This window comes from Peromyscus eremicus, chromosome 2 (assembly GCF_949786415.1).
Source record: "Peromyscus eremicus chromosome 2, PerEre_H2_v1, whole genome shotgun sequence".
Lineage (NCBI taxonomy): Eukaryota > Metazoa > Chordata > Mammalia > Rodentia > Cricetidae > Peromyscus > Peromyscus eremicus.
Genome location: NC_081417.1, coordinates 48,317,916 through 48,345,601, shown reverse-complemented (window position 1 = coordinate 48,345,601; position 27,686 = coordinate 48,317,916). Strand labels below are relative to the sequence as shown.

At 37.7% G+C, this 27,686-nt stretch overlaps 1 protein-coding gene across 3 annotated transcripts; it reads left to right on the top strand.

Annotated features, from left to right (window-relative positions):
* Positions 1 to 284: 284 nt before the first annotated feature.
* On the top strand, positions 285 to 27,428 carry Manea (mannosidase endo-alpha). 3 transcript variants are annotated; one of them, XM_059254069.1, is made up of 5 exons: positions 285 to 548; positions 7,921 to 8,310; positions 13,978 to 14,087; positions 24,290 to 24,366; positions 25,141 to 27,428. In XM_059254069.1, the coding sequence occupies exons 2-5, from the start codon at positions 7,959 to 7,961 to the stop codon at positions 25,796 to 25,798; spliced, it is 1,197 nt and encodes a 398-aa protein (XP_059110052.1). In that variant the 5' UTR covers positions 285 to 548; positions 7,921 to 7,958; the 3' UTR covers positions 25,799 to 27,428. The 3 variants fall into 3 exon arrangements, with proteins under 3 accessions (XP_059110052.1, XP_059110051.1, XP_059110053.1); XM_059254068.1 differs by having other exon boundaries at positions 7,921 to 8,502; XM_059254070.1 differs by lacking the exons at positions 285 to 548; positions 7,921 to 8,310; positions 13,978 to 14,087 and adding an exon at positions 20,226 to 20,309.
* The last annotated feature ends 258 nt before the right edge of the window (positions 27,429 to 27,686 follow it).

The window sequence follows — 27,686 nt, the reverse complement described above, 5'->3', positions numbered from 1 at the left end:
CGGATTATAAATACAAACAACATTGCAGTGAATTTTTAAAAAGTGAAAAACAAAACACCCTTGAGCAGGTGTAAGGCTTAGCCTGAAAGGCCAAAGTGTAAGAGAGCTTCCTTGGAGAAATGATGGGAATTCAGCCTGACATACACCCCTTCTGCAGCCTGCACCATGACCCTGTTACAGGCCAGGCCAGGACTTTGAGACTCGAAGCCCCGCCCGAGCCCCGCCCACAGCCCCGCCCCCTGTGCCGCGCCCCTGCTGTCCTTTGGGAGGGAGGCGGGACTAGGCGGCGGCGGCCAGAGCTGTCAGGCCTGGGAGGACTCAGGGCACCTTCTCTCGGTCGGTGAGTCCCCGCTGGTGGCAGGGCCCCAGGCCCAGGTGAGTCGCTGCGGGATCCCGAAGCTGCGGCCCACACAAGCTGCACAGCTAGCGCCTGCGCGCTGGCCCGCCAGCCAATCGCAGGCCTCCTTCCTGCTGCGCCCTTTGACCCTGCGCCTGGGAATCCCGACCCGCTCGGCCCGGACGCCGGCTTCCCTGCGGGTTCCCGCTAGGTTAGTGTCCCCAACGCATCCGAGCCCGGCCTGGCCCGGCTGCCCCGCTCCCCGCAAGGTGGAAGTTTGTCCCGAGGCGGTTCCCCACGCCTCCACCTTGAGTTCCGAACCTTGGAGTGGGTCCGGAGGTCGCTGGCGGTCGCGGAGCACGTCTCCCAGCCCAGCTTGCACCTGGAAGACGGCAGGTTCAAGTCCGCCCTCCGAGGTCTTTGTTCTGTCCCCTTTTAACAGGCATGGCTCTGTACAGTCGACTTCCCCTCGCTGGACAAGGGTGGCTGCCTCCTTTTCCATTTGCGGAGGAATAAGTTGGGAGAACAAGCGGTTAAAAGTTTTCGTTTTGTTGTGTCGAGGACCTAGGGATAATAATAGAGTGGAAGATGCAGAAGTACTAAAAGTTAACTCATTCAGAGGAGGCTTACATGTGGATCTGTATGAGCTTAGAAATACAAATAAGAAATGAGACTGGAGGGTGGTCTGTTCACATTACAGTGTGTAGGCGTCAGCTTGAAAGGAAAATGAAAAGTGGATGTAGGTTTTGCTAAAACGAATTCAGGTTTGTAAATCACTTTCATGCAATACATTACTGCACTCTGTGAGCTGCTTGTAATTCACGAAAAACAGAATTTTATGGCCTTTAGTCTGTGTAACACACAAAGCTGCTGCTCTTTATACCTACAATAAGTAACTAGTGTGTGATCATGAGCAGCCTTCTCAGTAAGTGTGGGCCACAGTTCAAGGAGGAGGGAACCATTGGTCATTTCTTCTAAGTCAGTTTCCATGGTGCAAAAAAAGTCATTGTAGTATGCCTTCTACACTTGAGGCCACATGGGCCGCAGCCGGGAGCCTAAGCTACAGCACTGTGTTTTGCCCTTGCAAGGTGCTTAGTGGCAGGTTACTTGGCTATTTGCCAGCTACCCCAAAAGCTTGGAAAAACTCATCTACTCAGTTCCATCATCTGTAATGTAAAGTTCTGCTTCATAAATGGTTGTGAAGATAAAAATGCAAGACAGAGGTTAGGCCTGACGGAGCTTCTGTGCAGAAAGTTGCCCGTGTTTGCAGTAAAACTGACCTGGGCAAGATTCTGAAAATTCCAAATATGTGTTCTTAACTTTAGTTTTCTCTGTCTCTAGGTACTTCCTCTAGCATAAAATTAGAAGAAAGCAGTATGAACACAAAAGAATAAGTAGGAGGAATCTTTATAACTTAATTGATTATTTTAAAATGGAAACTGTGACTTTTCGAGTTATATATGAGCAAAATACTCTTAATCATTTAGATCTCAGCTACTTAAGTATGTACTACCTTTTATTAGAAAGAAGTAGACTTCCACATTAAGTATCATTTTAAAAGGTTAAAAGCATCAAACATAAAAATAGCATGGTTTCCGGTGAACCAGTTGTGTAACCCTGGGTCACGCAAATTTCCGTTTGATGAGGACACATTGTCAGTAGTCAGTACTTTGAGCTTCCTGCGTTAAGAACCTCTACACCTCTAGGTGACTTGTAGAGCTTCTTTTGTTTGTTTTTCTCACAAGGAACTTCTGAAACCTTTCTTTAGTTAAAACTGTAAATAGTTCTTTGCCTGTCTCCTGCAAGAGTGATGCTTGTTTTGGGCTCCAGAGGTACTGTGTTGTCACAGATACTAAGATAGTAGTTTGTTTAGATGGGCTTTAAAATTATTGAATCTTCGTGAGTTTTCTTTTACAGTGTTGTTGATTATAGACTCTACAAAGATCTGGTCTGCATATGTACAGTTGATTGTGTTATAGACATACTGCCCAAACTCATGCCAGTGTCAGAAACAGGAGGGCCAAAGCTTAAGGAAGCTGAATAATGATGAGTGACCATAATATTTGTTGGGATCTACTAGAGTATAAGTGTTCTCCATTTCTAGGGGATAGAAAACTTGTACACATATAGTTTAATGAGGTGTACAGTGTTAGAAATACCACCATTAAAGGAGAACAGTGCTACTCAGGAGTCTTTAGGAGAGGCGTCAGGAAGAGGAGGAAGACCTCTGCTTTGTCTGGAACCTTGAATGTCATTTTAGAGAGAATAAGGCATATGCTGTATTTATTTGTTTGTTTGTTTTCTGTAGGGTTAAGGGTCAAACCCAGAACCCAAGGAATTGTTCATTCTAGATATTTGTTCTAACTACTGAACTACATGCTCAGTTCCATATGCTAGGTTGATTTCATTATTGTTAGTATATTTATTTATGTTGAGGCAGAGCCTATTTATTTATTTATTTATTTATTTATTTATTTATTTATTTTGAAGTGGAGCCTCATTATATAGCCCAGGCTGGGGTGGAAGTTCCCGGGTGACCTGGAAACTCATAGAGATCTGGCAGCCTCTGTCTCACAGGTTCTAGGATTAAAGGTGTGTGTCACCACGTCCAGCTACCATATTGCTACTTCTGGAGTGTTTTCATGCCACCCATCTTTTTATCATTATCATCATGAATAGTTGCTCATGGCTCATAATTACTTAGTGATATATTATCAGATGTGAAATAAGTCTTCATCCTGACACAAATCCTATGAGGGAGATAACGGCAGTGGAGGAAAGAAGTATAGAAACATCAGATGAGATATGGACTTAACTTGTTATAACTACAGAGCTCAAAATTTTTTTAAAATAATCATTTTTACCTATTCTTTGAAACTTTTATGTGTATATATAATGTATTTTAATCTTATCTACCCTCTCCTCCCCACTCCAAGTTCTCAGAATTCCACCATCCCATCAACCAACTTTATGTCCTCCATAATTGATTAATAAAGTATTTCACTTAGTGCTGCACAAGAACACATGAGTGTGGGGTCATCTCCTGTGGTATGAACAATGTAGTGGTGGCTACGCCCCCAAGAAAATGTGACTCTGTCCTTCTCCAATCAGTCATCAATTACCAGTAGTCCTCAGCTGGCTTTTGGGTCTTGGGTGCACTGCTGCATGCTGGAACTTTTAATTCTCTAGTTTTTGTGCAGCTCAGCACACCTGCTGAGTTCATGTGTGCAACCGCCGGGTCATGTCCAGAGAACCGCGTTCCCAGAATTCCTATCCATCCTCCAGCTCTTACGTTCTCTTTGCTCTCCTCCAGCAATGTTCCATGTTCTGGTGTTTTAGGGGCAAGGAGATAATAGAGACATACCATCTCCAGCTAAGCTGTCATTCTTTTATTCTTAGCAATTTGATCAGTAATGAATCTCTTCATTAACCACTATTAATGACAATAAGAAGCTTCTCTGGCCAAGAGCATCACAAATCTATGGATATAAAAATATTTAGAAGTTTGACTATGTGATCATTGACAAAAACATCAATACATTCTCTCCTGGGACCTATGACTTCCGTAGTCATGGGTTTCGACCATGTTTATAGTTAGCAGGCATGAACTCTCCCTGTAGAGCAGGCTTTAAATCTAATCCAGAGAGTAGTTGGTTACCCACATGAATAGTCTTACTACTATTGCACCAGTAGGCATATCTGGCCTGTCAGTATTGTAGCATGCAGGATTTAGCACTGGGTAAGACCACTGATATCTTTCCTACCCCAGCGACCTTAAGAGCACCTTCCAGCACTGTGAAACAGACCTAGCAAAGGCAGAGTTCAGACTTTTAAACATAGTGATTGAAGTGACTTGTTAATTAAGAAGATTGGAACACCCTTCATGGGTGATCTTAAAGATGAAATTGATGGTTTGCAATGATATAATAGTCATTTGAAATGAATAAAATAAATAAAGGTACAGCTTAAGAAATTGAATTTATAGACAATAAGAATGGGGGAAAAACATAGGCAGTGTCCATAAATGCAAATTTTGGTCATTGATGAATCTATTTAAGAAATGAACCAGAAATCACACATGCACGCACACACACAGATCTTTAGTGTTCTTTTTATGTTTCTTTCCTCATTTACTTTAAATCTTAAGTAATATTCAGTAATTAATTTAAACACTTCTCTTTTTTTTTTCATTTGCCAACATTACCTTGCATTGTCCACAGAACAGTTTTTATCAAAAAACAAAAAAGATAATATGAGTCTCAGTGAGTTATCCAAGATCACACAAGTGGATCATTAATGTGTTTTTCAAATTCCAGAGTCAATTTTTTTTTCTGTTATATACCCTGAGTAGTATATTTCACCAGCCTACTAAATCAGCATTTCTTTTTTTCTTTTTTTTTTTTTTTTTGGTTTTTCAAGACAGGGTTTCTCTGTGTATCTTTGGTGCCTGTCCTGGATCTCACTCTGTAGACCAGGCTGGCCTTGAACTCACAGAGATCCACCTGCCTCTGCCTCCTGAGTGCTGGGATTGAAGGTGTGAGCCACAACTGCCCTGCCCTAAGTCAGCATTTCTAAAGTTAATTCTTCAGTTACTTCTAAATCTAGTAGCTCTCCTGTATTCATTCATTCATTCTCTCTCTCTCTTTCTCTCTGTGTGAGTTTGTGTGTGTGTGTGTGTGTGTATGTTCTACTTGCAACACCAGTAATTAATTCTTATGAAATACTTAATCCCAAACAAACAGTTCTGATTTGAGAAGACAGGAAAAGATATTACTATGTATTTTTTTCTCACTTAGAGATAGCAACTGTGCATGCTTTGAACATATTTCCATTTTGTGTCTAATATAGACAAGATAATATCCCAAAATCATTTTTTTCTGCTTCTTGTCTGGTCAAAATTATCATATTCTTTAATCGGAGGGAAGGAAGGATATGTTATTACATCAAGAGCTTGGAAATTTCAGGACAGCAAGTTCTAGCAGCAACCAAAGTGGTCAGTTCCTTTATTGCTGTCCAGTGAATAGGCCTGTCACATTCCCACAGCAGAGCTTTCACTTCCTGGCGTGCAGTGCTGAGCCTGAAGGACTGTAGAATTGTTCCTTCCCAGAAATGAGCAGAGGTTGTGTTAAAATTTCGTTCTCACCCTGTACTTGTCTAGTGGGATTCTTTAGATTCTTTATTTTTGGTTTCTTCCTTTTTTTTTTGTTTTTTTTTGGTTTTTCGAGAGGGTTTCTCTGTGTAGTTTTGCGCCTTTCCTGGAACTCACTCTGTAGCCCAGGCTGGCCTCGAACTCACAGAGATCTGCCTGGCTCTGCCTCTCGAGTGCTGGGATTAAAGGCGTGTGCCACCGCCGCCCGGCAGGTTTCTTCCTTTTAAAAAATGTTTTCGACATTAAAAATGTTGCCAAAATAGTATGAACATTTCAATTCCTTTAGTTTTCCTACAGTTTCAATCATGTTAATATGTACAATTACATATAATTACACTGTGTTATATACATATATATGTATGTGTGTACACGCGCGCGCGCACACACATACACACACACACACACACACACAGCTAGTCTCTAAGCAGGTTCAGGAGACTGGTTCTGGGAATTTCCTGGGAAGCAAAATTCATGGATGTTCATTTATATGAGATATTGAATATAACCTACATCCTTCCTCTGTGTTTTTCTTATCATCTCTAGATGACAAAATTCACTATCAGTGTTGTCTAAATAATCAATATTATGTGTTGTTTAGAAAATAATGCCAAGAAAAAAATCTGCATATATTTGGTATAGGTGTAAATTTCTTTGTCAGAAGCCATCTGTGGTTACTTAAACCATGGATGCAGAACTCTGATATAGAGAGAAGACTATATATAGTGGATAAAGTATGTGTGTATATGTGTGTACAAATATATGTGCATGTTTCTTTTTGTGTACGTCCTTAATATGCTTTTACAAGTTTCTTCATGAAGTTAATTTCTGAACAAAATTCCCCAGCAGTGATGATTTCATCATTCTCAGTATATCCTCTCTAGAAAACCATTGTCAAATATGCCCCAGATTAATCTTGATCACTTGTTTAAAACTTTGATGCTTTCCATTTTATGAATGAAGTATGTTTTGATGAAATACCAATATGTAGCTATCCTGTGTACCATCAAACTTGAACATGATTCTTGCCTGTTGCTTTGTATATTTGTCCATTATGTGCTGCTATAACAAGGTTCAGAAAACTAGATCATTTATATAGAAGAGAAATGTATTTCTCACAGCTCTGACAGTGGGATGTCTAAAATCAAGATTTGACAGGATCAGATGTCTGGGGATGGATGCTGTCTGATAGTGTCTAGATGCTGTATCCTCTGAATGGGAGGAGCTCATTAATTAACCAACAGCCTCATTAATTCATTCCTGATGAGGTATATGTATACAACTGAGTTTTGTTAAGCCTTTAAGGAAAATGAAATAAGGAAATTTTTAGGAAAATTGAGGTATCAGGAAATGATATTAAATGATGTAACTCAAGTCAGAAATCACATGTTCTCTCTCATACAGATCTTCAAGGTATGTTTGTATGTATGTGTAGAAGGAGGTGCGAAAGCATGGTACAGGTTACGGAACGTCAAAGGAAGATTCAAGGGTGGGAAAGGTACTGAACAAGGAGGTGAGGATAGCAGGACACAGGTAGCATGGTAGTGGAAAGGAAGCTAGTTGGAGTGGCAAAGATACAAGGGTTTGAATAGGGGCTGGGGGACAAGGAAGAGGAAGAGCTCCATTAAAAACAAATCCACTTGAAAGAGCCATTAGGAAACCTAACACAGTAGCTAAAATTGTAAAATTTTAATACAGATTGAAAAAAATATTTATGATAGATGGATTCATCAACTCCCACCAAGTCTGCCTCTCAACAATGTGAATTAGGAGTTAATAAGTTTCTGACTCATGGGTGTGGGGGGACACAGTCATTCAGTGGTGAATGGTTGTTGTCAGAATATCTAACTTTTTTTCCTCTACTACTATCATTAGAAAGTTTTATCTGATTCTATTCCATTCCCAAATAAAATTAAAAATGTGTAGTTACTCCCTTTTGTAATATTTATTATTTTTTTCAGTTTAAGGACCCTTTTTAAAACTTTATCACTGGACTTGAATGTTTTTACTTAGAAGACTCATAAGTATTTCCTTTCATTAACTACCATTTTAAAATTTAGTCAATATATGTGAATTACTGACTTTGTATATTCTGTATACACAAAACTTATTCACATGATGAAAAATATATTTCATTTTATTAAACAGATTCCTGAGTTTCACCTGACTAAATGTTGTTGGCATGTACATAGTGTTGTTTCCAAATCAGTACCTCTTGAGTATATGTATTTGCCAGTCTGTGTGTGTGTGTGTGTGTGTGTGTGTGTGTGTGTGTACACGTGTGTGCGCATAAGCATGTTCTTTTATTTAACAGTATTTGGTTGTTTATTATATTTTGTTTGTTTTTTAATGTCACTGAATTTTAGTTTTCATTTTAAATACTGTAGAAAATATATAGCTATCACTTAGTAATGATCTTTTTTTCATTGAATTGCAGCAAAACATTCACTATTTTGGAGTTTAAAGTATGTCATCATGGCAAAATTTCGAAGAAAGACTTGCATCATTTTGTCGCTTTTTATTCTATTTATTTTCTCTCTGATGATGGGCTTAAAGATGCTGAGGCCGAATACAGCATCCTTTGGAACTCCTTTTGGGCTTGACCTTCTTCCAGAACTTCATCCACCGAAGGCCCCCTTGGGAAACAAAGTTGACTTCCAAAAGAGTGATAGAATCAACATGGAAACGAATACCAAGAATTTCAAAACTGCTGGCATGACTGTGAGGCCACCCAAAACCTCTGAAGGGAACCTGGAGGAACTGCCTCCTCTGAATTATTTTTTACATGCATTTTATTACAGTTGGTATGGAAATCCACAATTTGATGGTAAATATATTCACTGGAATCATCCAGTCCTGGAGCATTGGGACCCTAGAATAGCCAAGAACTATCCACAAGGGAGACATACTCCTCCAGATGATATTGGCTCCAACTTTTATCCTGAGTTAGGAAGTTACAGCTCTCGGGACCCTTCTGTCATAGAAACTCACATGAGACAGATGTGCTCAGCCTCAATTGGTTGGTAATTAGTTTATTTTATTTACATATATAAATAGTTTGGGTTGACAATTAAATTACTAATCAGTTTTCATACTTTAAGTAATTACAGTCTTAATTCATATCCCTGGATTAAACTGCATTTGTGTCCTGTTCTGTTGTTGTTGTTTGTTTTTGTTTTTGCAGTACTGGTAATTGAACTGATGACTTCATTTGTGCTAGGCAACCCCTCTACACCTGAGCTGTGCATGGTGGAGCATGCCTGCACTTGTAGCACTTGGAAGGCTGAGGGAAAAGGGTCCTGAGTTCAGTTCAGCAGGACCTTTCCACCTGCCCTAAAATTGTCATCATCATTGCCCTATTTACTGCTGAACTTGATGTCACTCCAACAACTGTGTCTGATTTCTGTCACTGTGAAGTTATGATTGTTTTGTTCCTTTATGATAGCAAAATGAGTTCGCTATCCTGTTTGCTTGTCTTAATGTGTATAGCACAGAATTTTGTGATTCACCTGTTGTAAGAATATCGGTTTTTGTCATTTTTACTGGTGATTATATTTCCTTTTATGATTGAGGGTGTTTGCTTCTGCAGCCATGTGTTGGACATTTCAGCTGTTCCTTCCTTTCTGTAGTATACAATTTGACTTTCTTTATTCCTTTTCAATTTCTGTGTCAATTTCATTTTTATTTAATGTAATGTGGTTTTCAGTGTTCCATTTTGCATTTCCACTTGCCCTGTTTATGATCTTTTCTTCATCTTTTACATGCCGTATCTGACATTGAATGTGTGAATTACTCTATCCTGCAGTCTTTTGGCCTAGTAAATAGTTATTCTTCTTATTTATTTTTAAAATTGCTGTAGCATTGCAGTGTATACCTTTAACTTAGTGGTGAAAAGTGATTGATCATGATTATTCTCATGTCACCAATAACCCTCATCTTTCTCTGTCCTGTGTGTGATTTCCAGGTACATGTCTTTAGTCATAAAATCTTCCAATGACAGTGTATTATCTAGCGTCTGAGAAATGTCTCTAGAGCCAGTGTCTGGAGGTTCCACATAGGCCTCCTATTGTCTTTGGTGTTTCCTTAATAAAGCCTGATGCTTTATTTCCTTATGTTATTTTAAAATCATGTTTGCTTGTGTTTTATTCATTATTCTTTGAAACTTGCTTTTGAGCTCAGGAAGAAGATAGCTTCCTGAGTGACTTGGCTTTGTCTTTGCTGTTGGGAATGCTGATGCTGGCTCACCTAAATGTCTGCATAAAGCTCAGCGGAGGAGACCCGTGGGCATAGAAAGCCAGGCTGCAGAGAAAGTGCCGCTTCCTAGAGCTGCTTCACTCCTGCCAGGCACAGCTGTGGAAGCTGCCTTCTGTGAGCACTGTCACTACCAGCTTACTCACTCTTCTAGGACCTGCTTGTTTACGAAGAAGGGCTTTGTCTTCATGGCAGTTCTCATTGCCCATGTTTGATGTTGTTCTGCTATTAGACCAATAGCTATTAGAAATTACTGCATGATTATTAGAAATAGAATCCTGGTTTGAATTACGTGGAAGAATGCATTCTTTACAGTGCTCATATACTTTGTGGCTTTTTGACATGTACTGTTTCTCTTATGTATATTTATTTTCATTGCGTTTTGTGAGATGGAAATTTCTTTCCTAGGCTGTGTGCTGAGAAAATGTTTATTGTTGCTCTTGATGCTGTTACAGGTTGGGCTAGAGAGCTGCTTATCTAGGTGCACTCCCTTCTTCAACAGCAGTAACTTCCCTGGACCCCTGTCCACTATTAGTTCTTTGTTCTGTCTTACATGTTTTTCATGTTTTTGCTTTTTTTTTTTTTTGCTATTCTATGCATAGCACACAAAGATAGCATTTTCCCCTATTAGCTTTAATGAAATGGCCACTGTGTTCCTCTAGCTAGAATTCTTTTCTACATATTAGGGCTCTGAGAAAATATAAGTGTTAAAAATCTAGCTCTCCAGCAGTTTCTTTTTCTTTACTTTTAAGAATCCATGTATTTAATGTGTATTAATAAAATCTAGTCCCCATTCCCTGCCCTCTCATTCTTCCCCTACCCCACCAGCAACCACCACTTTTCAGTTTCAACCTTGTGTGCTCTGTTTTTAAACCTACTGAGGCCAGTGATAGTAGAGCTTATATGTGCATGATAGGACCATCTACTGGAACATGGGTCACCACTTAGGGACCACATCCCTGTAGAAAACTGACTCTTGCTCCACCAAGAGCCTTCAAATTGCCACTAATTCCTCAGCTAATGGTGGCACTGGATTAGCCCTGCCCCCATCCATGGTGGAATTTTGGCTCATTTGATTTCATAATTTCTGCAAGCTTTTCTCTATATAACACTATTATTTCTTTACCTTTATTAAAAAAAAGTATTGATTCATTGAGATATCCATGCTGTCTCTCTAGTGACCTTCATTTCTTTATTTATATTTGAAGGTTTGAAGTGTTTGTCTTAAATATTTTCTCTGTAGTTAATGATTTCTCTGTAGACTGGTGTTTCTAATACCTATAGTGTAATTTCTTAGTACAGAAATAAGTAGGTACTATGGGGAAGAACTCCATTTTGCCACCGTTAAATCTCGCGTTAAACCCTAGCATATGGGTGGTTATAGAAGTTTTGTTCACAGTTGCCAAAAATTAAAAGCGACTAGTATATCCTTTAATAGGAAAGTGAATAAACATCTACACAATGGATATGCAGCAGAAAAAAACTACAACTTACTGAGTCATACAAAGTCGTGAAAGACCTAAAATACAAGTAGTTAAGCAAATGAGTCCAGTTGTGGAGAGCTAAATACTTTATGATTCAAGCTATATGACATTCTGGCAAAGACAGAATTATAGAGAGTGAAAAATCAGTTCCTGGAAACAGAAGGGAGGAGGGGTAAATAGGTGGGAGACTAATGTTTATAGTAAAGCTGTCTGTCTGGTACTGTAACGCTTAGCTCATGAACTTGTGCTTTTGTTAAAATCCACAGAACTGCTTGACATTAATAAAAGCCATGGTTATTAGTTAACAAAGTTATGATGGCACTGTCCATCAAACATAGTAAATATTGCATACAAATATGTGAATAACTAGAAAAGATAGTTGTGACAGATAGGAGACAGTATGTAAGGACTCCATGCTTCCTTACTGAGAGACTCATATACTAAAATGTGTAGTACGCTAATTTTGAAAGATATCAATTGCTTAAAATAGTTCGTAAATAACTGTAATACCCTTTAGAATGTACTTGGCACTCATGTTGCCATTTTCTGACACCTGCAGTCACTCTTGATGATGCCTTGTTGCTTTTTGTTCCTTTTTTTTTTTACTTTTATTTTTTTATTTTATAATTTAATTTAATTTTACATATCAGCCAGGGATTCCCTTGCTCTCCCCGCTTCCACCCCCAGCCTACACCCCATTCCCATCTCCTCCAGAGCAAAGACTCCCCTGAGGATTGAGTTCAACCTGGTAGATTCAGTCCAGGCAGGTCCAGTCCCCTCCTCCCATGCTGAGCCAAGTGTCCCTGTATAAGCCCCAGGTTCCAAACAGCCAGCTCATGCACTGAGGACAGGTCCCGGTCCCACTGTCTGGATGCCTCCCAAACAGATCAAGCCAATCAACTGTCTCACTTATCCAGAGGGCCTGATCCAGTTGGGGGCTCCTCAGCTATTGGTTCATAGTTCATGTGTTTCCATTCATTTGGCAATTTGTCCCTGTATTTTTTCCAACCTTGGTCTCAACAATTCTTGCTCATACAAACCCTCCTCTTTCTTGCCAATTGGACTCCTGGAGCCCCACCTGGGGCCTGGCCTTGGATCTCTGCATCTGGTTCCCTCAGTCATTGGATGGGGTTTCTAGCACGACAATTAGGGTGTTTGGCCATCCTATCACCAGTGTAGGTCAGTTCGGGCTGTCTCTTGACCATTGCCAGCAGTCTGTTGTGGGGATATCTTTGTGGATTTCTGTGGGCCTCTCTAGCACTTTGCTTCTTCCTATTCTCATGTGGTCTTCATTTACCATGGTCTCCTATTCCTTGTTCTCCCTCTCTGTTGTTGATCCAGCTGGGATCTCCCGCTTCCCTTAGCTCTCTTTCCCTCGACCCTTGCCCTTCATTACGCCCACTCACATCCATGTTGTTCATGTAGATCTCATCCATTTCTCTGTCATTGGGTGATCCCTGTGTCTTTCTTGGGGTCTATTTTCTAGGTAGCCTCCCTGGAGTTGTGAGTAGCAGTCTAGTCATCTTTGTTTTACATCTAGTATCCTCATATGAGTGAGTACATACCGTTTGTCTTTCTGAGTCTGGGTTACCTCACTCAGGATGACTTTTTCTAGATGCATCCATTTGCCTGCAAACTTCATGATGTCATTGTTTTTCTCTGCTGAGTAGTATTCCATTGTATATATGTACTACATTGTATTTATCCATTCTTCAGTTGAAGGGCATCTAGGTTGTTTCCATGTTCTGGCTATTACAAACAATGCTGATACGAACTTAGCTGAGCAAGTGCCCTTGTGGTATGACTGAGCATTCCTTGGGTATATGCCCAAGAGTTGTATAGCTGGATCTTGGGAGAGATTGATTCCCAATTTTCTAAGAAAGTGCCATATTGATTTCCAAAGTGGTTGTACAAGCTTGCATTCCCACCAGCAGTGGAGGAGAGTTCCCCTAGCTCCACATCCTCTCCAGTATAAGGTATCTTCAGTGTTTTTGATCTTAGCCATTCTGACAGGTGTAAGGTGGTATCTCAGAGTTGTTTTGATTTGCATTTCCCTGATGACTAGGGATGTTGAGCAATTCCTTAAATATTTCTCTTTCAGCCATTTGAGTTTCCTCTGTTGAGAATTCTCTGTTTAGTTCTATAGCCCATTTCTTAATTGGACTGTTGGGCATTTTTATGTCTAATTTCTTAAGTTCATTATATATTCAGTATATATCAGTCATCTGTCAGATGTGGGGTTGGTGAAGACCTTTTCCCATTCTGTAGGCTGTTGCTTTGCCTTGTTGACCGTATCCTTTGCTCTACAAAAGCTTCTAAGTTTCAAGAGGTCCCATTGATTGATTGTTTCTCTCAGTGTCTGTGCTACTGGTGTTATATTTAGGAAGTGATCTCCTATGCCAATTCATTCAAGACTACTTCCTACTTTCTCTTCTAGCAGGTTCAGAGTAGCTGGATTTATGTTGAGGTCTTTGATCCACTTGGACTTAAGTTTTGTGCACGGTGACAGATATGATCTCTTTGCAGCCTTCTACACGTTGATATCCAGTTATGCCAGCACCATTTGTTAAAGATGCTTTTTTTTTTTTTTTCCGTTGTACAGTTTTAACTTCTTTGTCAAAAATTATATGTTCATAGGTGTGCGGATTAATGTCAGGGTCTTCAATTCGATTCCATTGGTCCACATGTCGGTTTTTATGCCAGTACCAAGCTGTTTTTATTATTATATTATTATATTATTTATTATGCTTTTCTATTAGGAGTCCTGGCCCTTTCTTGGTACCCACCTGATTCCAATGATGAGAACGGAGAAGCTACTGATCATTTGGTACCAACTATTTTGGATAAAGCTCATAAATATAATCTGAAGGTATGTAATTTGTCTTCAAACTATATGTATCACTGTTAATCCTCTTACCTTTTGATAGTAATACTATTTTATGTACTCAATTTAATTAAAATTGTATATATGTAGAGATAATTTGAAATAATAGTAGTTCATAAAAGTTTGTTTTAATTATTTAAATTTTAAAAGTTTTCCAATGATAAGATACCCCTTACTGTCTTTTTCTAACCATGTTTTATATTCATCTATTACATTTTGTGTTGTTTTTTAAACAGGGACTCACTATGTAGCTCTGACTGACTTGGAATTTATTATGTAAACCAAGTTGATGTGGAGCTCATATTAATCCTCTGGCCTCCGCCTCTCAGGTGTTGTGATTAAAGACATTGTCTGGCCTTTCCTATGTGTTTACTAGGAAGAGAAAGGCTTGACAGGTTCCTTTGTGAATAGAATATAGGAGTTAGTGAAGTTAATGTCTGAATATCCTCTAAATGTCCAAAACAACTATGTTTAACTATATAACTTTACATCTTTAAAAATAGTTAGAAAAGCCGGGCAGTGGTGGCTCACGCCTTTAATCCCAGCACTCGGGAGGCAGAGGCAGGCGAATCTCTGTGAGTTCGAGGCCAGCCTGGTCTCCAAACGATTTCCAGGAAAGGGGCAAAGCTACACAGAGAAACTCTGTCTTGAAAAACCAAATAAATAAATAAATAAATAAATAAATAAATAAATAAATAAATAAATAAATAAATAAAAATAAATAAATAAATAAAAATAGTTAGAAAATAAATTTTGGCCCAAGTAATTTTCATTTTTTAAATTTTAAATTATTTCTTTGAGAATTTTGTACAGTGCATTTTGTTACTATTCCCCATATCTCCTATCAGTCCACCCCCCCTTTTCCTTACCCACTCAGTTTTGTGTCCTCTCTCTCTCTAATTACCCCACCAAGTCCAGTTTGTACTGTCTATATATTCTTGGATGTTTGGCCTTCCACTGGAGTTTGATTGGCCTACTAGGGCCCATACTCTTAAAGAAAACTGACTCTAACTCTCCCAGAAGCTGTCTCCTGCCAATAGTTCTCCAGCCAGGGGTAGAACTTAATCCATCTACCCTCTCCAGGCTGGGGTTTTGTCTGGCTTGAGCTTTCACACATCTCAGGAGTGTTGTTACAATTGTGGTGAGTTCATATGTGCAGCTACCCTGTTGTATCCAGAAAATACTGTTTCCTTACAGTAATTCTGTGCTCTGATTCTTAGCATCCTTCTACTTCCTTTTCTGCATTGATCCTTTGTCCTAGTGAAGACGTGTGATATAGACATTCCATGTAGTGCTCAGCATTTTTGTAGTGTCTTATTCTCTGCATCTTGACCAGTTCATCATATACTGCAGAAACAATTATCTCTGAGGGTTGAGAGATGAATTAATCTATGGGTATAACAATAAATCATTAGGAGTTTGGCTTAATTCTATGTCCATTTAGCAGAATAATAGTAGTAAGTTCTCTTTTAGGGCCTATGATGTATTTAGCCATAGGTTCTTGGCTACATAAAGGTTCTAGGTATGGTTTTAATCTTAAAGAGTGGGCCTTATATCAAAAGTTGGTTCTCTCATGGCATTTATGCTACTATTTCACCAGTGGTTATATGTTTTCAGGCTGGTTATTATTGTAGCTCACAGGGTTCATAGGTAAGATTCTTGTGTCAATCAGTAGTGTGTGTAGCAACTTCCAGCACTATTAAAGCTATTTAGTAGGGACAAAGCTTCCATATTTGTACCACCTTGATTTCTCCATGTTCTACAACTCAAGTTTGTAGTGTCTTCAGCAGTAGAACGTTATAGTCAGGGTCTTGGGAGTAAGGAAGAACGAAAGAGTATTGTCTTTAGTTCAACATTTTAAACAATTTTTTCTCAGTTGTTTATGCCTGTCTTTTTTGCTTTGCTTTTTTTTTTTTTTTTTTAATATAGGCTTTCTTTGTGTAGCCTTGGCTGTCCTATACCTCACTCATACTATAGCCAGGGTTGGCCTCAAACTCACAAAGATCTACCTGCCTCTGCCTCCCAAGTGCTGGGATTAAAGGCATGCATCACCACTGCCTGGCTCTGGTTTTTCTTCAGAGAGTATAATATTTCCCCTTTATATCTCTTACATTTGTCTTTTATTTCTATAGCTAAGGTTTAAAGTTCTCTATTGACTTCAGCATGAAAAAAAGGGGGGGCAGCCTTGTCTCATTCATGATTTTTATGGTTATGCTTTGAATCATTCTCATTAGTATGCCATATTGTGTTGAAGTATTCCTAGGGCTTGGAGGGTTGTTTTTGTTCTTTGCTTTTGTCATGAAAAAATGTTGGGCTTTTTCTGTGTCTGTTTATGTGACCATGTGATTTTATCCTTGAACCTAGTTATGTAATTTCTTACATTTGTTGATTTGCATTGTTTGAACCATGTTGCACCCTTGGAATGAAGTCACCTTGATCATGAAAGTGATCTTCTGGGTATGTTGTAGTATTTGGTTTGTTCATATTTTATTGAGAATAGTTGCATCCGTATTCAACAGAAAATTGCCTTTTAAATTTTTTTCTCTTATGTCTTTATTTGGCTTGAATATTCGTGTAATACTGGATTCATAAAATGGGTCTGGTAGCATTCTTTCCCTTTCTATTTTATGGAATAATTTGAAAAACATAGAGCTAGGTCTCTAAAGTCTGGTAGATTTCAGCAGTGAATATACACCTAGGGTTGGGATTTCTTTTCTTTTTTTTTTTTCAAATTAATTGGGGGTTTTTAGCTATGCCTTCAATTTTATTGTGTGTATAGATCTGTTAATGATATTTATATCCTCTTGTTTTAATTCTAGGAGGACATAGGTTCCTATAAATGTATTATTTCAAAATTATTCAGTTTTGGAACATATGTTTAAAAATATGCCCTGACATCTTCTGTATGTCACTTCATCACTCCTTTGTTCTATATAGTTAGTAATAGTAAATGACAGATTCTTTTCTAGTCTTGTCTGTTTGAAATTCTGAATGCTTCCTGTATCTTTTCCTAGATTTAGGAAATTTGAAATTTTATTGAACAGACCTTTTAGTTTTTTCACCTTTTTCTATGCCCTTGATTTGTAAATTGATCTTTTAATTATATACTATGGACCTCACATGCTTCGCTCATACTTTCTTTTTATTCTTCTTCTTCACTGAATGTTCTTGTTTATCTATGTTATCTTCAAGTCTTTTTTTTTTTTGGAGACAGGGTTTCTCTGTGTAGCTTTGCACCTTTCCTGGATCTCACTCTGTAGCCCAGGCTGGCCTCAGATTCACAGAGATCCACCTGCCTCTGCCTCCTGAGTGCTGGGATTAGAAGTGTGCACCACCACCACCAGGCTTATCTTAAAAGTCTTGATCTGAGTTTTTCTTGATCCATTCATTGGTAACAATTTCCACTGAATTTTTTTTTAGTTCTTTCTTACATTTTATTTTTATATTAAAATCCACATAATAGATTGGCAAACAGTTTCTAAATTGGGCCAAATATAAAATATTTTAGGTCTTTTTGAGTTATATGATCTGTCAGAGATATTTTTTAAATCTTTCATTTTATTTCTTTTTCATTGAAAAATTTTCTTTCATACCATATATTCCGATCATGCTTTGCCCTCCCCACGCCTTCCAGATCCTCCTTACCTCCCCAGCTCCATGTCTTTTCTTTCTCTCTTTAGAAAACAAACACACAAAAGAAAACAAACAAACAAAAAAGAAACTTCCACACATACATAAACACACAAAACCACACAATCTGAAACCATAATATGCATACAAATGACCAATTAGACAAATATTATCCAAACAGAACAATATGAGATGAAAGGTCTATAAAAGCAACTTGGAGTTTTTTTTTATTTGTTTGTTTGTTTGTTTGTTTGTTTGTTTATATTGGCCATCTTCTCCTGAGCATAGGGCCAACCTGAAGCGTGGTTGATATACTCAGTGAGAAAACTTAATTTTTTCCTTTGCAAGTGGGTGTCAGCTGCAGATAGCTTCTTGGATAGATGTGGGGACTCACATCCACTTACAGCATTCAGCGGTGTACCCCACTCTGATTGAACCTGTGTGTGGTGTCATGGTCTCTGTGAATTCCTATGTATACCGTGCCTATTAGGATTGGAAGACAGGGTGTCCTTGGAGTCATCCACCTTCTTTCATTCTAACATTGAAACATCTCACTTAGTACGAGTATTTCAAAATGTCTTACTCTCTATACATTATCAAGTTGTGGGTCTCCATGTTTGTTCCCATCTACTGCAAGAGAAAACTTCTCTGATGATGGCCGAGACACTGATCTGTGGGTATAGCAGAATCGTGTTAGAAATCATTTTTATGGCTGAGACACTGATCTGTAGATATAGCAGAATCATGTTAGAAATCATTTTTATCACTGTGTTCCTTATAGCAGAACAGTAGTGCTTGGTTTTCCTTTAGACCCATGGACTATCCAGTCTCAGGTTCTGGGCCACGCAAGAAATGCCTGGCGTGGGATCCAGCTCTTGGAGTGGACCTTAGATCCAGGAAGAGTGGTTCGTTACTCCCACAATGCCTGTGTCACTATTGTGTTAGTGGGTCCTGCAGATGGTCACCGTTGTAGATGGCAGGGCTTGTATCTGGGTTGGTTTTTTGCTTTCTCCTCCGGTAGTGTGCAGAGTACCTTCCAGTCCCGTGAGCACTCGGGTCGAGCCTCTAGTTAGGCACCAGCTCAGCTTTTCCCTGTTCAATGAATTATGCAAGTATTGTCCTCAGCAACAGTTTTCCACTGAATTTTTTGAGTGATCTTTTTCCAGATACTCATTTGATTCTTTTAAAGTATTTTTTGTCTGTATTACATTTGTGTTCATATCATGCATTGATTTCCTTATTTTATCCAGGTGTTCAGTTACCTTCTCTTTTGATTCTTTCCGGAACTTACTCACGTCCTTTTAGAATTTGTTCAATCTTCTTTTGGGTCATTCTCTTAAATTCTTTGTCTGCTATTTCATTCTGGCCACTCTTTTTAGAGAATTTAATACTGTAGACCTGGTCATTTTGGAAAGGGTCCTTTTCATGGTCATGTTTCTTTGTTAACATTTGCACATCTGGTTATTGTGGGTATTATATCTCCTTTGTTTTCTGGGACTAGCTTATAGCAGGGTTAAGATGCCTTCCCCTCCTATCTCACGTATTAGGCTTGTAATAACGCTCACGTGTTCAGGAGGCAGGAAGGATAATACCCAGCTCAACTCCAATAGACTGTTTCAGGAGAAACTCCACTGGTTAGGAGACATACTGTGAAACCTCAGTAATAGTTAAAAACAACTATCTCCTTTAAGTCCAGTGACCATTAGGGAATAAGGAACAAGGATAATAAGTATTTGCTAGGATATTGCCTACCAAACATAGGTATGGGAAGACAATAAATTGAATATGACTAGGAATTCATATAAAATAGTAAGTAGAGGAATCGGGAAAGTGTTAGGGAACAGAGACGCTAAAGATTATTGGCATTAGAAAATTGCAGTTTTAGAGGAGGGGGTGGGTGGGAGAGAAAAAGATAAAATGAAGTAGGAATAAGAAGGAAAGTATATGGGTTGTAGGTTAGGGAAATACTTGAAAAGACACAGTGGAAAGAGTGTTAAATCTAATAGAGCAATATAAAAGACAATTATTTATGCAAGAATGAAGATTTAAAAATAATTAAAATAAAATAAAAATACCAGTTGAAATTGCTTCCTTGATTAGAGCATCAGGAAAAGCTCTCTCCTGCCTGAGAAGTCTTATTTATTTAACTTTGCTGGTGAGAGAGCAGTTTACATTTATGTGCAGTTCTTATCTGACTGTTCAGGGTCTCATCAGTGGGGATCCATAAGTTTACCTGTGGGGTTGAATTTCTGCCTTGGTTTCAAAAACAAAGTTCAGCCTGCCTCCGATGTCTTCCAACCCTTGGCATGGGATGTTGCTGCCCAAGGCAGTTCCCTTTTTCCAAGTGTGATTGATGGTCTCACTAACCTTGCATGGATTTCAGTGCTGCCTGTCCCATCCCATTCCTGTGTCCCTTTCCGGCTAACAATGTTCATCCTACTGAGGCTCAGCCTGCCTGTGTCAGTGGTCTTAATATGACTTTGTTTGTTCCACAGAGTTTTAGATCAGATGAACTCCCATGAGGGGTTCTGAGGTTCTCTGGGTCTCCTCTCATGGGGTTGGAGTTTGGAGACATGGGTATGTACTGTTTTCTCTGCTTCCTAGCAATATATTTAATTGCTTATACCTTCTCCCTACTTGCTCCAACATAATATGTGAGATCTTAGGTTAGAGGCCAAGGGTAATTTCCCAAAATCTGCTTCATGCAGTTTGTTGGTCTGTCCTTTAAAAAAAAAAATTTTTTTTTTCTGTCTTTGCTTCTGGAAATTTTACCTTTTTGTGGATCCAGAGTATGAGGAGGAAGGATTTTCTTTTGTAGTTTATATTACAGTCTGGCATTTTTTTTTTGTATGAAACTAATTTGAATATTTCTGTAGCCCTAAAGAAAGTCTTGAGATAGTGTCTCTCAAATGAACTGACAGGAACTGCCACATAACATGCTCTACAGTACCATTCATTGAGTTCTCATTGGCATTTGGAGTCTGCAGATAGTTAAATCTTCAAGTTCGGGAACCACAGCTGAGGTTGAATAAGTGATTGATATATTTCACACAAAGTAAATCCAAGACCTCTGTGCCCCAGTTCTGTAGTGGGAGGTAACAAAACTAGACATTTTCTTTTAATGGAGTTTTTAAAGGTAAAGTAGTTAAAAATATCAAGCTGCATGAAAATAGACTGCTTTTAGTTCTACTGAAAATCTTTACGTGGAACAGGAAAGTAGCAAAGATCTCAGCCATTAATTGTCTCTGTAAATACGAGCAACATATGTGTTCTCTCCATACTTTAGATTTGATATTTAATGACCAGAAGAGATGGAATTTGATAAAATACTGTTCTCCATTTTTTTCTTGCAAATGTTCAGATTTTCCAGTGAATAATGATTGCTTACCCTCAGTAGCTCTTAAACTTACCAAACTTATTTGAAAATGATTATGCTATATTAATTTGATGTTATCCTTTACAAATATGTTTCTGACTTTTTTGGTTGGGTTGATTTTGCAGTTCTCTTTCTTTTGGAATGTAAAAAGGGATTTCCTTCACTTTTGTTATTACTTGTTTAGAAATAGAGTTCCTAGGTCATTGCTTTGTCTTACAGTTAAGCTTTTCCTATAGCCTACTAGCTTTGATTACACAATAGCATTAGTCACTAAATACTTTGTAACTGAAATTTTGATTAATTTAAACTAAAAGTAATTTTAGGTGAGCGTTTTTAATTGTAAACAAAGAAGCAAAATTAATAAAACATGTATGAAGAATTAGTGACTTCTTTTGCTTTACTGTTTGCAAAGGTTGACAGTTCTTACTCAAATCAGTAAAATCTAAATCTAAGTGGTTACTTGTTTTTTCAAAGATAAATTTTTGTGTATATGTTTGTATTATTTCTTGGAGCATACACTAGACGCACTTATAACTGGCATTCCAGAGGCTACTTAAGCCACAGTTATAAGGATCAGAGCTGGATCCTTTCAGCTCACTGTCTTCTCTATGTAGCATCCTAAGAAAAAAACGTTCAAGCAGCCTTTTATAGGACATATGGTGGAGCTGATTGGTAGATGCTGCCACTGTTGAGCACAGTCCTATTTTCTTTTCCTTCTTAGAAAGTGTGAGTGTTTCCTGTCTAGTTGATGTCAGGTTTTCTGCCTGGCCTGCTTCCACTAAGGATGCTACATGTATTCATGGTTGTGCTTCTCTTTTGTTTGTTTGTTTTTGTGAGAAGAAACTCCACCCTTCCCTAGGACCCAAATGACGAAAACTGTGGAACTTATTTAAACTTGATCCACAGCTTAGAGCAAAGCCATCACAGTAATACACAGACTTCATGTACATCAAATACAATTGAAAGTTAAAAATTGTGGAGGTGTGTGTTAGACAACATCATCACGGTATCAGATCTCAAAGAAAGCAAAGACCTAACAACATAAAATCAGTTGGAGCTATCACTTCTTTCTTCCACAATTATAAGCAAAACAAACACCTTGTATTTCAATAAATTTAAAATTTTATTTTAAAGTAACAAGTTTTATAACCTTTGCATAAATCATTTGTTTAATACAATTGGTTTGTAAGCAGTTACATTTCTTAAATGAGGAATATATGTTCACAGTGAGAACTTGGCAGATCTTGCCTTAATGGGGTGTATGTAGACCACTTAGAGTTCAATTTGACTGTTGGGTAGTTTTGTATAGAACTTGTTAATTCATGCTTGCAGATACTCATGCAGTATCTACTGTGCAGCAGGTTCTGTTCTATGTATGAACAGTATTAGGTTTGTACACACCTGTAATCGTAGGTGACAGGTAGGGCAAGAGGAGCGGGCTTCAAAGCCAACCATATCAAAATAAAACAGAAGAGAAAGAAACAGATTTGATGTCTCATATTAAGGCAATTTGCAGTCTACTAAAGGCCAAAATGAAACAAGTGAGTTGTAGAAGGAGAAAATTGGAAAATATTTGACACTACCGGGTATAGGAGGAATTGCCTCACTCATGTATGACATAAAGGGTGGGACCCGGTAAAGTCAAGGGGTGGGGGAATTAAGGAAGAAAGTATTTGGCTACAGGGTTCAGAAGAATTTTGGTAAAGACAAAATCAGAAGGGTCAAATGGAATTCTTAACATGACTCATTTTCTCAAAAAGTTATGCACACATTTAATTTTATGCATCAAATTGTGTCATTCTAAATTCATTTTAATGTTAATGTAATAGATTTTTCTGAAGAGAAGAGAGAAATAGTGATCAAATCCTGTCATTAATTAAAAATAAACTATAAATTGAATTGATTAGTTGAGAAGTTCTAAGTATATGACTGAATTTGCTGCAATATGTGGATCTGCACTTGATGGAAGAAGCTGATCGTTTATGGCCTGCAGGTTTGGAAGCAGATTGCAAGGACGTCTTGACCTGAGTTTGTTACTGACAGAATCTTATATCATCGTGCTCTCAAAAGTAGACAATGATTGATTTACTAAATGACCCAACTTGAAAATTAATTTTGTGTAAATTAATTAATGAAAATACATTTTGCTTTAATTGAGTAATTGACAAAAAAAAAACAAGATTTAAGCTGCAGTGCTTAGAAGTCTTGTCAAACAGGCAATATCACACTTAAAATGTAAGATTCAAACAGTAATTAATTTTATTAGATTAGCAATAAAATGTACTTGATATGGATAACAGTGAATTTAAGAATATTTTTTATGAGCATCACGTAAGTTACTTTATTTCCTATGCTGTATATCTTAGTAGTTGGAGATAGAGTACAAAGCAAAGCGTTTATTAGACATAATTTATTAAACTTGATTATATACAACTGATATTTGTAGGCAGGAATTTTAAATCTGTGTATAATAGTTTGTGATTTCTATTATTACAGTAGTTATAGATGGGCCTTAACAGTAGCAATATGAAAATCACTGTGCTCTGTAAAGCTTTTAGATATTATTTTCTAAATATTTTCTTATAAATTCTTTGAATATTAAAAGAATACATACTCAAAGATGCCCTTTTAATGATAGTAAGCTATCAATTAATTGAATATTTTGTTGTTTCGATATAAGTATAAATGTAATCGTCATATACATAAGAAAAAAATTACGTATTAATTTGAAACCTGAACATTTTGGAGTTGACCCCTCTTTTTTTTTTTTAGAAAGCTATGTCTGAATACAGAGTATATTCTTATGTCTTATAAAGCCTTTGCAATCTATGTCATGAAAAATAACCTCCTGGAAAAGCTTTCAATCCTATACCACACATTGTATCCAACAAACTGGGGAACTATTGGCAATTTACTAGACCTATGCCCACTTCTTTATTTAGAAAATAGAGTCAGCGGCTACCTAATGTAGTAAAGCAGGCTGAGTTAATGCATATGAAATGCTTCCCTTACATTTAGTACTGAAAACTCAGTATTATCTACTAAGATTTATTTTGTAATCACTGGGCTCTCTAAATATTCACCTTAATTTTGTTGAATTGGCAACTTATTAACTATGCAAAATATACTTTCAAAGATAATGCTTTCTTTAATTGATTTTCTTCTTTTTTTTTTTTTTTAGGTCACTTTTCACATAGAGCCATATAGCAATCGAGATGATCAAAACATGTATAAAAATGTCAAATATATTATAGACAAGTGAGTTTCTTCAATGTTCATAGTTATACTGTATGATTTGGTGATAACCACTGTTACAAGTACATTGAAGTGATAACTGAGAGTTGGTTTATGGTCTGTCATTTCTGATAATTTTACCACAAGTAAGCTGAAGAACATTCTCAGGTTTCTTACAGTTCAGTTTTTGCATAAATAAACGTTGCTACTTTAGCTATTTTTTATACTTTAAAGGCTACTTATTTCCTTCCATGCTCGTTTTACATTTCTGTTTTTAAAATCTTGTGAGTATACATTCTTGTCTTTTAAAGGAAGGTTCAGATGAAATGTGAACTCATTTCATAGCAGTGTTTGCATATCTGTCATCATTTGTTTCTAGAATGACTAGAATAAAGAATTGTGTAATTAGTTTCATTCTGATGAAGTATTTTAATGATAAGATTCTCTGAGGTATTTCATTTTACAAAGAATCATGTCAGCAACAAATAGACACCTGTCACTGATAAGATAAACTGGTTTTTCTGTTTTTGTAGCTCATAATGGACTTTTTTGATTTTAGTCTCCATTTGTTAACTTTGGCATGAGATAATTAACCTCCTGTTGGGTAGGGTACTAGTGTCTCATAATGTACAATATTAAAAGTATGTTTGCATTAACATTCCATTCTTACATAACTGACTAACTGAAGATTGGAAACAATGTGCTTAAGCTTCACGAATCATTTTCAGTTTCAGTGCATAGTTTTATTCTGACATATTCTGAGTGTTTGTCTCACTTTTCAATGTGTCTCTGTTGTAGATATGGAAGCCATCCAGCCTTTTATAGATACAAGACAAGGACCGGGCATTCTCTGCCTATGTTTTATGTCTATGATTCCTATATCACGAAGCCTAAAGTGTGGGCCAATCTGTTAACACCTTCAGGATCTCAGAGTGTTCGCAGTTCTCCTTATGATGGATTGTTTATTGCACTTTTGGTAGAAGAAAAGCATAAATATGATATTCTTCAAAGTGGATTTGATGGAATTTACACATACTTTGCTACAAATGGTTTTACATATGGCTCATCACATCAGAATTGGGCTAACCTGAAATCATTTTGTGATAAGAACAACTTGATATTTATCCCAAGTGTAGGCCCAGGATACATAGATACAAGCATCCGTCCATGGAACACTCAGAACACTAGAAACCGCATCAACGGGAAGTATTATGAAGTTGGTCTAAGTGCTGCACTCCAGACTCACCCCAGTTTAATTTCCATCACCTCTTTCAATGAGTGGCATGAAGGAACTCAAATTGAAAAGGCTGTCCCCAAAAGAACCACTAACACAGTGTACCTGGATTACCGGCCTCATAAGCCAAGCTACTATCTAGAACTAACACGAAAGTGGTCTGAGAAATACAGTAAGGAAAGAATGACATATGCATTGGATCAACAGCTGCCTGCCTCGTAATGTCTCACTTAGAATCTATCAAATCGTCTAGTTTCAGTAAACGCCTTGTGTTTTATGTTATGGAGAGAAAACTGTCAAAATCAATGAGCACTTGCTACTGTTACCTTTATCAATTATTTCATTTTTACTCTTTAAAAAAATGATATTATTTGTCCTACAATGGACAGTACTGTACAAAGAAAACATTTGATGAGAAAAGTCATGTTGGTAACATTCCTGATTGCATAATTTTCTGAATTTCTGACTGCAATTGAAGTTTTAATGGAATTGCCTTTAGGTTTTTGTTTCACAGTAGAGAAAATGCTTGCATTCCATAAACCATCTAACGCACAAGTCAGCTGAACTTGTATTCTGGGTCCAAAGACATAGGAGTGCGTACGTGTCAGGTACATCTGACAACAAAAATACAAACCTACCGTCAGGTGGTGGTGGCTCACACCTTTAATCCCAGCACTCTGGAGGCAAACAGATCTCTGAGTTGGAGGCCAGCATGGTCTACAGAGTAAGTTCCAGAACAGGCTCCAAAGCTACACAGAGACACCCTGTCATGAAAAGCCAGAAAAAAAGAAAAAAAAAAAAAATACAGACCTAAGGACAATAGACAGATGTGCTTCATTTCTGAACACTTCAGTGACTCGGAAATTTGTTAGTATCCAGATTCTGGCTGGCTTCCCCTGGTGATCAAATTCATTTCTCAAGTTTCTTGTGAGCACAGACTTGTTTAAATTACAGGCTATTTTACTGTATTTTTCTAGTCTGACTGTTAGCCGTGTTCTGTTAAAGACGGGCTTTGTGCACAGCATTTGTAGTGTCATCATTTGAAGACTCACGTGCCCACAGTACAGAGTGCCTTTGCGTGTGTAATGCCCATGGTTCGCTCTGCTGAATTAAAGACTAGGAACCTTAGGAGGAAGCTTGGTAAATGTTAGTGACTGCTTCTCAGCTATGAGGAAACCATTGTTTCTCAGTCAGAAGGTTTACTGTGTTCACATACTCTGTTTTGAGGGCATTTTGTCAGTCTTTCTGGGTCTCATTTTCTTATTCATATCTTAAAATTAAATGTTCACCATAGACTACTGAACTAAGAAAGGATGATGTTAATATTAGAATTGTTTTCCTTTTAATTTAATTTTATTGTAAATAATAGAGAAAATGTACTTACCACTTCAAAACTAGAGATAGATCAAAAATTATTTTTAAAGTAACACCATGTTTTTTGAGTTATGTGCTCATATGAAAGTCTTACACTTTTACGTTGTCTATTGGGTTAAAAAGAAATTGTCAGTGATCCATACCTGTCATATGGTTACAAATTGATAACTTTTATGCTAAAAATAAATTATTTTAAAAATGAAAAATAGTAAAAATCTGCTGAATTCAATATTTATAATTGTAATAGAAAAAACAGCTAGTCTACCTAGTTTTACACAAGTGTTATTTCTTAGTTCTACTGAGAGAGTCAGTTGAGTCATGTTAACAATAATGCACACGCAATCTCCAGAGGATAAAGACATTCAGAAACAGATTGGTTCTGGAAGTTATCATAGAATACATAGCAGAGAGGAGACATTTTTCGGGGGAGGGAGACTGATGGGCGAGTAAAGTGCTTTCTTTGTAAGCATGAGGCTCTGCATCTGCACACCCAGAGCACATGAAGATGAGCTCGCTAGCAGACGTGTTCTGTTTCACTGCTCCTGCAGAGAGCTAGACAGTGTCACAGGAATGAGCCCCAAAGTGTGGGAGCCAGCAGCAAGCCTGTATCAAAAATGGTGGGAGGAAGGATCAACACACTCCACGGAGCCACTCCACGTCACATTTAGTCCTACAGTTACTTATGAATGTTTGCAGACACACAGAGAAATGTTTTAAACTTATTTTTTAAATAATC